Source organism: Pseudorasbora parva, chromosome 10 (assembly GCF_024679245.1).
Source record: "Pseudorasbora parva isolate DD20220531a chromosome 10, ASM2467924v1, whole genome shotgun sequence".
In the NCBI taxonomy this organism is placed as follows: domain Eukaryota; kingdom Metazoa; phylum Chordata; class Actinopteri; order Cypriniformes; family Gobionidae; genus Pseudorasbora; species Pseudorasbora parva.
The window spans coordinates 14,051,785-14,065,623 of NC_090181.1; the positions used below are offsets into that span (position 1 = coordinate 14,051,785).

At 36.4% G+C, this 13,839-nt stretch overlaps 1 protein-coding gene across 4 annotated transcripts in view; it reads right to left on the reverse strand.

Annotated features, from left to right (window-relative positions):
- The window catches only part of itsn2b (intersectin 2b), a 38,675-nt gene that overhangs the window by 2,288 nt on the left and 22,548 nt on the right, over positions 1–13,839 (reverse strand). The window contains exons 17-36 of one of the 4 annotated variants that reach the window (XM_067455211.1): positions 10,671–10,807; positions 9,802–10,574; positions 9,582–9,706; positions 9,128–9,285; positions 8,629–8,719; positions 8,338–8,534; positions 8,010–8,053; positions 6,886–7,052; positions 6,760–6,805; positions 6,554–6,675; positions 6,228–6,324; positions 5,949–6,143; positions 3,468–3,589; positions 2,457–2,563; positions 2,191–2,374; positions 1,921–2,019; positions 1,631–1,798; positions 992–1,204; positions 769–890; positions 438–520 (exon numbers count right to left, since the gene is read on the reverse strand). In XM_067455211.1, coding sequence (XP_067311312.1) covers positions 438–520; positions 769–890; positions 992–1,204; positions 1,631–1,798; positions 1,921–2,019; positions 2,191–2,374; positions 2,457–2,563; positions 3,468–3,589; positions 5,949–6,143; positions 6,228–6,324; positions 6,554–6,675; positions 6,760–6,805; positions 6,886–7,052; positions 8,010–8,053; positions 8,338–8,534; positions 8,629–8,719; positions 9,128–9,285; positions 9,582–9,706; positions 9,802–10,574; positions 10,671–10,807 — 3,250 coding nt within the window. Of the gene's footprint in view, positions 1–437; positions 521–768; positions 891–991; positions 1,205–1,630; positions 1,799–1,920; positions 2,020–2,190; positions 2,375–2,456; positions 2,564–3,467; positions 3,590–5,948; positions 6,325–6,553; positions 6,676–6,759; positions 6,806–6,885; positions 7,053–8,009; positions 8,054–8,337; positions 8,535–8,628; positions 8,720–9,127; positions 9,286–9,581; positions 9,707–9,801; positions 10,575–10,670; positions 10,808–13,839 lie in introns of all 4 variants that reach the window. The other 3 variants (XM_067455210.1, XM_067455214.1, XM_067455212.1) reach the window with 3 other exon arrangements.

Here is a 13,839-nt window from a genome sequence, read left to right on the forward strand (position 1 = left end):
ATGGTTCATACAGCATTATTTCATATTAAGCATATAGTAGTCATCTGTAAATATCTATATACAGCACCCCTAAAATGAGTAAAAAAATAAATAAATTATATATATATATAAAATAATGATAAGTTTATGCTAGGTTCAAGGGTCTATAAAAAAATGGTAAAAATTGGATTTTGTTAGGGCAGCACGTCATATTTCAAGCCCTTATGCCTGTTTTAATGCATAGACTGTGGCAGCCAAGAAAGCACACTGTGAAATGGGCTGACCTGGAAATTAACCAAATCAAATTCCATACTTTTCCAAACACAATAGGAAGTTGAAAAGAACCGCATAAAATAGATTTGCATTCTTTGCTAGTAATAATTTCTATAAGAACCGTTAGACCCCAAACCTTTGGATGGTTGTGTAAGTAGTAAGTAAGTAGTTCCAATTTTTTTTACACTGATAGGACTTTTCCCGTTTTTTCTTCTCCATCTCAAGGAATCCTTCTGATGCTGATTTGATCTTCTGAACCCATGCAGTCCTAGCAGGATTTTAGGAAGATATTAAACATTTTGTAGCATAATAAAAACTATATATGCATGTATATCTTCCTAGAAGCAGATAAAATAGTTTGCATTAAAATTCTGTCAGTTATTCTTGCACTGTAATTTCAGCAGCGAGATTGTTTTTTCCCCCTTCTCGCAGTGTGCCGATAACATTCCATGAACGGTTCATAAAACATCCCATGTATGCAGTAAATAGTGTCTTGCTGATAAGACTGAAACTGACCTTTCGTTAATGTTCTCAGTCTTCAGTGTGTACACACGATCTATGTGGGAAATGTGGAAAACAGGCTCATCACTGGAGGATTCTGACGGAAGCTTCACTAGGACTTCGTTGAGAAACACAGGCTGGGAACACAAACATACACATTAAACAATATCCCAGTGTTTTCCCCCAAAGGTTTAACGATAAAAAGAATACTTCTCTATAGAGAGGATTGGAACCCTACCATCTTATAAATCTTGTACTGGGTGTTGGATTTGGGGCTGAAGAGCTTGTCCGTTCCTGAGGAAGTGAACTGTCTGACAGCTTGAGTAAACAGCAGAAAGTCATTGAACAGAAAGGCGTATAACTCCTTATTGCTCTTGGTCTTGATAACCTTCCCACTGTGCAGCAATTTACGAGGACCCAGACAGTTGGTTAGAGAGTTGAAGGTCAGATTCTAGACGGAATAAGTGGTAAAATAGAAAAGTAAGACATTTACTTGTACCTTTAAAGCATTATATATGAAATCTAAGCCAAAGTCTTTGAACCAATCAGCCCTCAGAATATTTTACACCACCATTTAAGAGTGCAGAGTGGAGTATCGGCTCCTGAAAATTCATCTTTGCATCAGAGAAATATAAAGGACATTTAAAACCATGATAAAACAGAAAATAGTTATTTCTAAATTGTAGCAATATTTAACAATATTACTGTTTGTACTGTACAAATAAATTCAGCCTTACAGAGCATTCAGACGTCAGACTATGATTGATCTTGCAATGCATGTTTTACATTTTAATCATAAGCTACTTCTTGTACCAGAAAAAAAGATGATATAGAAACTTTTTCAAATGTCACATGAGTAAACGCTGTGCTTTCTGACCTCTGTGATGCCTTCACACTGCACATGGGATTGGATCCACTCCAACCTGTCAGAGTTCTCCTTCTCCCTGACCCCCTCGTTCACCTGAGAGCACAGTAGCTCTGCCTTCTCCAAAGCCTCTAGCAACTGAGTATAGTCCACATGATTCTCTGGAGTACTTTCCAATATCTGGACACACAAATACACACATGTATTTAATAAAAACACACTAATCATTTGCTTTCACTATCAATATCGAAAATAAAAGCTGTAGAAAAATAAAATGAAATGTCTTTTTCCACAGTACTCACATTTTTAATATGGAGAGGGTAGCGGGTAATCCTTTGCATAGGTTTGAGTAAAAAGCTGGACAAAGGCATTCCTTTACACCGGTAGTCTGTTGCAATTTTCTGAAAAAACGAACAAAACAAAACAAGAAATAAAAAAGATCCTCTCTTATTAGGGACATTTTCTAACCAAACACAGGTTTTATTAAGTTGGAATAAATTAAATTAAGTTTTCAACTGAGAAGTTTAAGGATATCAATGTGTCTTTTTTGCAAGTGAAGTATGTGTGGCTACCTTGAGGAAAGTTTTGAAGTCTGGCTCCTGATCGGTTCTCTGTTGCAGAAGCGCTGCTCCATTCAGCTGGCAGCTGCAGAAGCGGATGTAGGCCGGCATGTGTGACAGCTCAGAGGCCAGGACGTCCCCGATCATGTGAACAGGCATGTTGTCCCCTCCAACCTTTTTCCTTGTCTTCAGGGCCCTGCCAAATTGAACCAACACACACATGCATGATACACTGCATACTGGAAAAAGAAGCATATTTTCAAGTTAGCCTCACATACTTGAGCATCTTGGAGCTGCACTGGATAAGCTCCCTCCAGTTGACAAATATCATGTTCATTTCAGCCTCAGTGAGACGGCCTGATTCAGACATGGGCTTGTGGAAGACCTTAAAGAAACAAGGAAGAAAGAACAAAGTAGTAAATATAATTTTATCATCAGCAAAAAAATGCTCTGCAGAGTGCTTTTGTCATAAAATTACTTTTTTTCATAAAATAATAATTTTTAAATAATGTTTCATTCTAATAATTATACTTTATTATTACACTACTTGGGACTTTTGTACTTTAAAAAAAATTATAAGTCACAATGAATAACCCCAAAATACAAAAAAAAGCTTAAAGGGATAGATCACCCAATCAATTTACTCACCCACAAGTTGTTCCAAATGTGTATATATATTTAGAAGAATGTTTGTAACAAAGCATATCTCACCCCCATTGACTACCATAGTGCTGTTTTCCTACTGGAAATGGTAGTCAATGGGGGCTGAGATCTGCTTGGTTACAGACGTTCTTCCAACTATCTTCCTTTGGAACAACTTAAATGGTTACTTCAGCAATTTATGTAAACGGAGACATAAATTGTGGCCTTGTAGGGCAGCGAAGCAAGTTCATTCTGGGAATTGTTGTCTATCATCCCCATGAGACAAATACATGTTCTGTCTTTTCTTAGTCTAGAAGGCACCAAATTCAAAAATAATTCACATTTCTATTACATTAATGACCCAATTTAAATACAAAGCTTAATGATACATCACTAAAGTAAATCATGACAGAAATTACAATTTAATTTTCATATAAACAAATATAGACTTTCCATAAATAATATACAAAATAATCAAAAATAATCAATAAATATATTAATACATTTTATATTAAAAATATTTGTTAAATATAGCTTTGCATCATTTTGGTTTACTCTTTAATTTTGTGGCGCCACTAAAACTGTCGGTGCCTTTACGGTAAAGTTGCTTTGGATAAAATGTGAATATACAATCTGTTATTGTGTACCTCTAGGACCAGCTGTAGGTCTTCTATGTATTTCTCCTCAGTTTCAATTAGCTCATGGATGTACCCTTGCCTTTTCCTCTCCTGCGGGCTCATTGAATCCAAAGTGGTCTGGTCAGCACACCCTATAAGAAAACCATACAGGTGAACTCACCCAGAAACTTGAATCCCATAAACACAACAAAATACACATATTGACAGCTCCATGAGATCCTTCAACAGTCTTTTTGCAAACACACTCAAAACCAAGCAGAATAATGTCAGTTGCAGTGTATTGATGACACTCCAAACTGCTCCTGCGTGAATCCTTACCTGCTGATGGTCTGTCCCTTTGACCATCCATGGTGTCTTCATCATTCACATTCCATAGCCGCAAAAACAGCAGTTTACCCCCTGAATGATCGCTCATTTTCTTGAGCTGTTCTTTGTGAACCTGCTCATTTACTGCAATGAACACTGCAAGCATGCAGGATTACTCATTCTGTTTTCACCCACAATACAACAGCAGGATAAGTGATAACTAGATGGAAGTGAAGATTAGCTAAATTAATTCTGTCAGTAAGTCTCCAGAAATTCATGGAGGTTTTATAAGACAATATAGCCAATATAGTTTCTTTTAACTTTATTTAAACTTTTAATTTGTTGATAATTTATTAAAGTCTGCATAAAATGGAAGTTGTGTTAGTAATTTCTTACCTATTGCGACATATATCTGAATGAAATATATCTATATGTGAGTGACAGGTTGTCCCAACCCTCGTATCATCAGAAAAGAGATATCATTGTAAGAAAAGAAAAAGAGTGATGTGCATGTATAAATAATATATAATAAGTACTTCAATATTATGTCCATTTTGATTCAATGGCGAAAATATAAACTATTTATAATGATCAAAAAATTGGACCAAAACATATCTGTATTTTACTTCAGATGATAAAAGTTGGAATATTTGTGTGCTATGTTGTTGTTATTTTTTAATGGGTATCTGGAAATTTATTTTTTATTTTTACATTGGCACTGAACTCTTATATTAAAACAATTAAAAAAGAACGACTTGTGTTTTTTCAAAAGACTTTAATGTCTAGATTTCTTCAAATCAAATAAGTACAAGATCCAAAGTATTTGAGATATTTGAATGATTATTAACAACATCCAATAAAATTATATTAAAGCAAACATTCGTCCACAATTTCACAACTACTTGCATAGTTTCTAGAATAATATTAACAAATCTGTTTATACAGAAGCGATTCATGCACAAACAAGGCATAAAATACATTAAATATGTAACAATACCACCTAAGGCAGAAGCATTGACCTTAAAATAGCAGCAGCATAACTATAACACTAAATACACCACAGACAGTAATACAAGTTGAGTTTTGTTTAGTTTTTACATTGATTTCAAACAAACTGAATACAAATAAAATGTAAGCAAAAGAATGAAAAGGTGAAACTGCCTCGAAAAAGTGACAGTTGTTTGTTCTTTAAAATGTCAAAGTGCTTTCAATAGCCAGAGACCAATAATACCGTTTAAAGCTGCATTAAAACTACAATTCATGCTAAGTGTATCACAGTTTCACACTTTGTAACATCCCTTAAAATGACAGAGGTGCAGCAGTTCTAATGTAAAGTCCCATCTTATAAAAGAAGCTGCCACACTGAAACTTTAAAGCAAATTAAAATTTAAGAAAATTCGCAAAAAGAAACACCACAGAAAGACTCACTATCCCTCTACTTAATCAGTTAGGATCGGTCCAGACATTCAGTCAATTGAATGAAAAGCCGTGTTTTAGTTTAAAACAAATGAGATGGGTGAGGAGAGATAAAGGAGGGTGATTGGGTGGGTCTCTCATGGGCGAAGGGAGGAAAAGGTGTTACCACCCTACAGAGAAGGACACAAATGAGAAGAAAAAAGTGGAAGGGGTAAAGAATGTCTGAAAAATTGATTGTATCTAACTATGGAGGAGGAAAAGAAAAGTCTAACATTAGTTACTACATGTCTAAATGGGAATTACTGGAAAATATACTTTCTCTTATAACCCCCCAAAATAAAATTAACCAAAAGAGCACCATTAAATAACACTAGGTATTGGTAATTACAGTAGTGGATAAAAATGTTATTGTAATAAAGTAATAAAACTGTAATACACTGTCATGAACTCAATCTCTTTCCGATAATAAACACCCATATTTAAACAGCACAAACTATATATATATATGTATATATATATATATATATATATATATATATATATATATATATATATATGTATATATATATATATATATATATATATATATATATATATATATATATATATATATATATATATATATATATATATATATATATATATATATATATATATATAATCTGAACCCAAGTTAACTTTCAAAATAAAATAAAAGGCAATCAAAAACTTGCAAAATAATTCAAAACACAGAACCAAAGTAGGCCCCGTTTATGGGTCTTTACTTACACTGTTGACTGGGGTCAGAATCTGAGGTGGTCACTTTCACATAGTTGGTAGGAATCAAGCCTGTGACCCCATTGAGTTCTCCTTTCCACCAGTCAGGATCGCTTTTGTCCAGCACATTAATAAGTTGACTCTTCGAGAAGCTCAGCTCGTCCTTGTTCGCTGCAGTGTAGTCATATATGGCAATGACTTGGCCGACTAGAGTGAGGAAGGACAGAGAGAGCAATGAGGAGAGATACATAGAGAAATAAAACAACCTTGGATAGTTATGCCGTTTCTTACCAGCCGCAGATGCAGGTGTAGATTTGCCACTGTTTGAGCCCAGGAGCTTGACATGCGTAGCAGGGAACCAGCCCTTCTGACGCTTCTTCCCCCTGGCCTGAAGAGACAAATAAATAATTTTGCAGCTAATTTAAAAAATATATATTTTTATTTGTCTGTCTATCAAAGTAATTATTTGGACAATACGTGGAAAAAATTACAAGTATCCAGTTGGGGAGGCATCATGAAAATAAAGATTTGATCAACTCCAAAGGTCTGTAAAATGAATGAATTTTAGTGCATTGATTAACGCAAGTGGTTTTCAGGAGGGGGGTAACAGCTGTCACCTGCAGTTCCCCGAGCCACCAGCCAGAGGGGTTCTTGGTGAGGATGAGGATGAGCTGGCCTGGAGTGAGATCTAACTGCTCTGCACCTGCAGCAGTGTGTGCCGTGGTCACCTGGGCCACTTCTACAAACAGTAAATTGTAAATTACAAACTACAAACTGTAAATGAATTACTATAATTTTAATGCTGCATAGAAATGTTACTCACCCGGTTTCTTCCCCAGCATTCCAGGTTTACCAGATAGACTTGAAGTCTAATGAGAAAAACAAGTTGTATCACAACTAACAACATGTATAAATGCCAGTATCCCTAAAAATATAAAAATAAAATTACATCAGTCTCCTTTGGCTTGACATAATTGGAGGGGAAGACTCCTGATCTGTCTCCGATGCTGCCTCTCCACCACTCCCCCTCTCTCTCTGATACCAGGACGGTGTCTCCCTCATTGAAGGTCAGGTCTCCAGGCTCAGGGCTCTCGTAAGTGTACAGCGCCACGTATTCTGATGATGGGATCAACATACAAACATGGTTTATAGAAACTCAGAATCATAAACCTGTGATGTGTTCATAGGCATAACAAACAGACACAAAACATGCTAAAAATTAATAGACATAAACACTATATACATGTCACACACACACACACACACACACACACACACACACACAAAATGAATATTTGGGTTACCCACAAGAAAGATTTAAATCGTGTTGAACTAATTACTAGAAAACTAATTACACACATACAACACTGTTACAAAGTTTGGGGTCTTTTTTCTAAAATAAATGAATACTTTTCAGAAAATGCATGACATTTCTAAATTAACGCTATATACTTTGACATTTATATGTAAAGAATTTTAAATGAAAAAGGATCACATTTTCACAAAAACATTAAGCTGCTTTCAACAGGAAAAAAATAATAATTATAATAATGATAATACAAATAAATCAGCACATTAGAAAGATTCCTTAATGATCATGTGATACTGAATACTGATGTAATGGCTCCTGAAAAATCAGCTTTGCCACCACAGGAATAAATTACATTATAAAATGTATTAACACTTATTTTAAATTGTAGTAATATTTTACTGTATTTTTAATCAAATTAATAGAGAGGAAGAAACTTTGTCCAAAATCATTACAAACAGTAAATTGTAAATTACTGTTTGTAATAATTTTTTGCTTTACTGTTTGCAAAGATTAAAAGAATCTTCCCAACTGCAATCTTTTGAATGGTAGCGTGTAAACAAATAATAACAATAAGCATAAAAAATAATTATTAGGTGACAGCAACCTGCATAATGTGAATTTTAGAGATTAGAGAATTTTACAAAGTACAAAAAAACATGTTTTTGTAGTTTATTATTTAATCTATATAATCATATAGAAATGTCTCTTAACATGTTGCTCCTATGTAAATATCTTCTCTTACATTTAAGGGGAAATTTTACCTTCATAGTTGGATCCATCTGTTGTATCAGATCCATCAGTAGAACTATAGGGGGGGAAATAAATAAATATCAAGCAACAAACAAGATGATCAAATAGTGTTTCAGTGTCAAAATGAGAAAGCAAAGCAAAGAAAAAAATTGCGTCTTTGCGCAACACTGAGACCTCAGGAAACCGGTGAGTTTTAAGTATGAAAGTTTAAAAACAGCATTCACATTTACACTTTCCACAGACAAAGTACATGAAACACTCACAGCTACACACTCATTTATAAGGTCAAAAAAGTAAGTAGCAACATCACAACCACTTCAGCATGGTGTGTGTATTTACTCTGCTTGTGTGTCACTGCCGCTCAGCACTGTAACATAGGTTTTGGGGAACCACCCCTTAACGCCACTGAGCTCTCCCAGCCACCAGTTCTCCTGCTGCTCCAGAACTGTGATCACATCATCTTTGGAGAAGTTGAGATGGTTGTCCGTCTTTGCAGTCCAAGAGCACAGAGCCTGAGCTTGCACATTCCCCACCACCTGAAAACATGCAGCAAATGCCATTGCATTCCACTACAAGGAAGTTGTACCCTATATAAACACTAAGTGGTAATTTTCCAGGAATCCTGCATACCTGACCATGGTTGGAAGGGGCAGAGCCTGTGGCATGGGTTGGGGTGAAAGCAGAGCTCAGCCGTGATCCACTCTGTCCGTCACTCAGTTTGCTGGTGAAGAAGGTGTTTTAGAAAATTCCACATTCTACTGTCATGCTCAACAAGAATTTAAAATGAAAGCGCATCTCTATGAAATATTTCACACAAAATCATTATAATCAATTGATAGTTTTGTTTTATTTATTTTTTGCTTATTTTTTTATTATTAGAATAACAAAAATATGACATCAGACATTGTTTGGTAATATTTGATAATTCCAGACTTGGTGTGAACAGGTCATGTACTAAAAATAAATGTAGCTTCTTTCATATAAAAGGCATGCAGTTTGTAGCTGTGAATGTTTTCTGCAATGGTACTGTAGGTACATGCACTTTGTCTGTGAGTGTACATAAGGAAAAGTGTGTACAAATTATTGTGCTACAGATGTAAATGAAGCATATTCAGTTTAATGACCACACCTGACAGAAATGTTGACCTGTGGCTTCAGGGCTTGTTTGGCCACGAGTGGAGCCTCAGATTTGGTCTGCTTCTCCACATAGCTCTCAGGAAACCAGCCCATCTTCCCCTGTCGGCTACCGTACAGCCAGCCCTGCTCTCGCTCTACGCTCTCATCCACCTAAACAAACACAAATCCTGCTGAACAAACTCTAAATCTCATAGTGTGAACATGGAGCACTTTCACAGCATGTTGTATGCTGTAAAGCAACCTCCACCCAAATTGCTGAGACCCTTACATCTTTCTAGAAGCAGCTGAAGACTCACTTTTTTTCTTTTTCTTGCAAGCACTTTACCACACTCTTTAACAAATGAATGTTCACACTCTCTCACTCACTCACACACACTCTCACTCACTCTTACTCACTCACACACACAAAACATTTTTCTTCTCTACATTTCTTTTGTGAAACTGACCTCAATTAGGTCATCGCTTTCGAAGGAGAGCTCATCATCGTTTCTGGCAGTGAAGGGGTAGAGGGCTTTAAATGTTGTCAATGCTGCTGATCTTCTGTGCTGTGTGCCAAGAGGATGTTTGCTGCCTGAAATCAGGAGGACATTCATTCCAAACATACCAGAGACGACTCGACTAGCCAAGCTAGTAGATTTTAAAACACACGGTACACTTTTTTCTTACCCTTCCTCTCCTCCAGGCCACGAAGAAGAGCAGCAACAATGTCTGATTTGACAGTGGCCTTCTTGTTCTGTTCATCATCTCTCAGCCTCATGGCCTCTTCCTCCTGCTGTTTCCTCTTCCTCTCCTCATCCTGTTTCTTTTGCTCCTCCTCCCGACGCCTCCTGTCTTCCTCTTCCTGCCTTTTCCGGTCTTCTTCTTTTCTCTTTCTCTCTTCTTCTAGTCTCTTTCTCTCCTCTGCATCTCTCATGGCAGCCTCCTGTGCACGGTGTCGCCTCCTCTCCTCCTCCTCACGTTCCCTTCTTCTCTCCTCTTCTCGTCTCTCCTCCTCTTTCCTCCTCCGCTCCTCCTCTGCCCTTTTACGCTCATCGCGCTTCCTCTCCTCCTCCAATCTTAACTTTTCCTGCCGTCTTCTCTCCTCCTCCAGTTTTTTCCTTTCTTCCTCCAGTTTTCTCCTCTCCTCCTCAAGTTTCCTCCTTTCTTCATCTCTCCGTCTGCGGTCCTCCTCTTCCTCCTGCCTCCTTTTCTCCTCAAGTCTCTGTCTCTCTTGTTCTCTCCTTTCTTCCTCCTCCTCCCTGCGCCTCCTCTCCTCCTCTTCCCGGGCTTTGCGCTCTCGTTCCGCTTGTTCTTTAGCAGCCTGTAACCGAGCTTGTCTCTCCCTCTCCTCCTCCTCACGAAGTTTGGCCTCTCTCTCCTCCTGTATTTTCTTCTGTTTCTCCTCCTCATCACGCCGCAGTTTCTCCTGCCACTGCCGCTCCTTCTCCAGTTTAATACGTCTGCATCAGAAAAGAAATCAAGTGAGGCTTGTGAAATCATGAATGCTTTTAAATGGCTCTGTAAGTGTGAGTGTATTATAAGAAATAATTTCTTACTTTTGCTCTTCCTCTTCTCTCCTCTTCTTTTCCTGTTCCTCCTGTTTGCGTTTCTTTAGCTCTCGAATTTTTTCTTCCTTAATGTTGCGAAGTTTTTCCAGAGCAGACTCTTGCATCCTCTGGCTCTCTCGGAGATCCTGATAAACAAACCACAAGATTATGACACACTGAAATCAATTCATGTAAGAGATACCCAAAAAGTCCCAAAAACTGAAGTCCAATTTAACACTGGTACCAGGTTTCATTCATTGGTTTACATTAGCATATTTTTGTATTCATAATTTTTAATAAAAACAAGCTTTCTTCTAAAATAACTTTCCTTTTCTGCATCCTTTAGACCAGTGGTTCCCAAACATTTTATAGCACGCACCCCTTTCTAATGTTTAATAACTATCAAGCACCCCCACCACCTTATTTCGGTTAAACATCAGATTTTTAATAGCAATAACTAAAAACTCTTAAATTTTCTGATCTACATATGAGCATTCTAAGACATTTGAAAGTTAAAGAAATTATGAGAAATAGCTTTAAAACTAAGTCAGTGGACAGTAAATTATTTATTTGTCAATTCCTGCTCTCTCCTCATCTCCATCACTCCTTATTTTGCCCTGTCTCTTCCCCTCCTAATGCATTCAACAAAACATGCCATAAATTTATAGTTAGAATATTTTTTTATCTGAAGAAAACATATTCATGAATGTTTCTTGTCCTCTCACATTGACAGTATAGTTAATTATCACATGAAATCACATTATAAATTAAACAAAGGTTTATTAGTTTGCCTGATTATTTTTATCGGTAGTTTAACAATTTAATCCTAAAACAGCTGCCAAATATGAAATGCTTAGTTTAGCTACCACACAATTCCTGGAGGAGGTCCATATTCCACGAGTAGGAATATAGTGTGTCCCCTTTAAGAGCTGCGCGTTCCCCGTTGAACTGTGTGTGTGCGCCGAACTGTGCCGCGATTCACGTAAACAGTGAGAGAAACACGCCCTTCGTCTCAATCAGCTCCCTAGTTCACTAGTCAGGGCACTGATCAGGACATAAGTCAATGGGCTGACTCCCTGATCAGTGCCCTGACAACTGAACTAGGGAGCTGATTGAGACGCACTTACGGATTCAAGAGCGCTGGTGTTGTTCAGAAAAGTAACCTGCGTATTAGTTTTAGCCGATTGTAATGTATTTAGTTCAATAAAACACATGTACTGCAAGCGGTGATGGTGTTAATGATTTACCTGAGTGAGAATGAGCTTGCAGTGAATCGCGCTCGGACTGCAGAGAATGTGCTCAGTGAAAAAAAAAACACACTTTTCTTTCGACCTAAAATGGGCAGGGCTTTGAAGCAGACGCGCTTGTAAAATGAAATGAAAATACGATTTACTATAATTTACTACATCTTGTAATGTGAAATTTGTATTTATCAATAATACTCTGACACGTGAATTTTATCCAAGTTAGATTAGTACAAGTTAGTTAAAAAATAAAAAAAGAGACAATTTTCTGCCATTACAAACATTCTCTCGCGCCCGCCCGATGGTCAGTCTGCGCACTCCTAGGGGTGCGCGCACCCCAGTTTGGGAACCGCTGCTTTAGACCATAAAATAATATTAACCAACAGCCAAATAGTTAATTAAGCACTGTTTTATCAAACTTGCATACATGCTCTATTTTAATATTTAATGTCCAATTTTCATGTTCCAATTCAATGTAAACTAGAGTCTCCTCAATTAATATCCTGTTTCAATCAGAAGTACACTATATTGCCAAAAGTATTAGGACACCCCTCCTATCAATTTAGGTGTTCCAATCACTTTCATGGCCAAAGGTGTACAAAAAGAAATACCCTAGCATGCAGACTGCTTCTACAATAATTTGTGAAAGAATGGGTTGCTCTCAGGAGCTCAGTGAGTTCAAGCTTGGTACCATGATAGGTTGCCACTGGTGCAATAAATCAATTCTTGAAATTTCCTCACTACTAAAACAGTCAACATTTAGTGGTATTATAACAAAATGGAAGCCACTGGGAACAAAAGCAACTCAACAATGAAGCGGTGTGCCAAGTGAAAAAAAAAAACAGAGCGGGGTCAGCACATACTGAAGGCACACAGTGCACAGAAGTCGCCAACTTTTTGCAGAGGCAATAACTACAGACCACCAAACTTTGAGGGGCCTTCAGATTAGCTCAAGAACAGTGCGTCGAGAGCTTCATGGAATAGGTTTCCATGACCGAGCAGCTGCATCCAAGCTTTACATCACCAAGTGCAATGCAAAGCTTCAGATGCAGTGGTGTAAAGCCACATGACAAACATGACTGCGAGTTTGATGTGAAGGAACTGAACTTGACTGACTGGCCAGCACAAAAATTGCCATAAACACACTCCTTAACCTTGTGGAAAGATTTCCCAGAATAACTGAAGCTGTTATAGCTACAAAGGGTGGGCCAAATCCATTTGAAACCCTACGGGTTAAGAATGGGATGCTATTAAAGTTCAAGTGCATGTAAAGGCAGACGTCCTAAAACTTTTGGCAATATAGTGTATGTCACAATAGAAAGATTCAAGGGGGATTCAATGTGGATTTACATTGACTTTAAAGCTATAATGTACATTAAATCATGGTTATTATAGTAACCTAAAACTAAAGACCATTAACAAAAATTCTGTTACTTGAAATCAATGTTAACTAAAAAAAATACAAACTTTTTTTTAACTTTTATTGTACTAAAATAAGTAAAACTAAACAAACATTTTAAAATGACAAAAAGTACTACAACATTAAAATTAAATTGAAAACAGAAAAAAATTAAAAACACAAAATATGGCCCTAATATCAATTAATCTTCTTGAATAATAATAATGGGAAAAAAAATTATATACATATATATATATATATATATATACATATATACATACATACATATATATATATATATATATATATATATATATATATATATATATATATATATATATATATATATATATATATATATATATATATATATATATATATATATATATATATAAAATTATATTTATATTATAAAATATATATATGGTACATGAGTGACCATATATTTAAATGACCTCTAAAACGACTTCAGATGTAACCAAGATTGCATAGGCAGAAAAAATAGGAATCGAGTTAAATGCATTACAAATTGAAT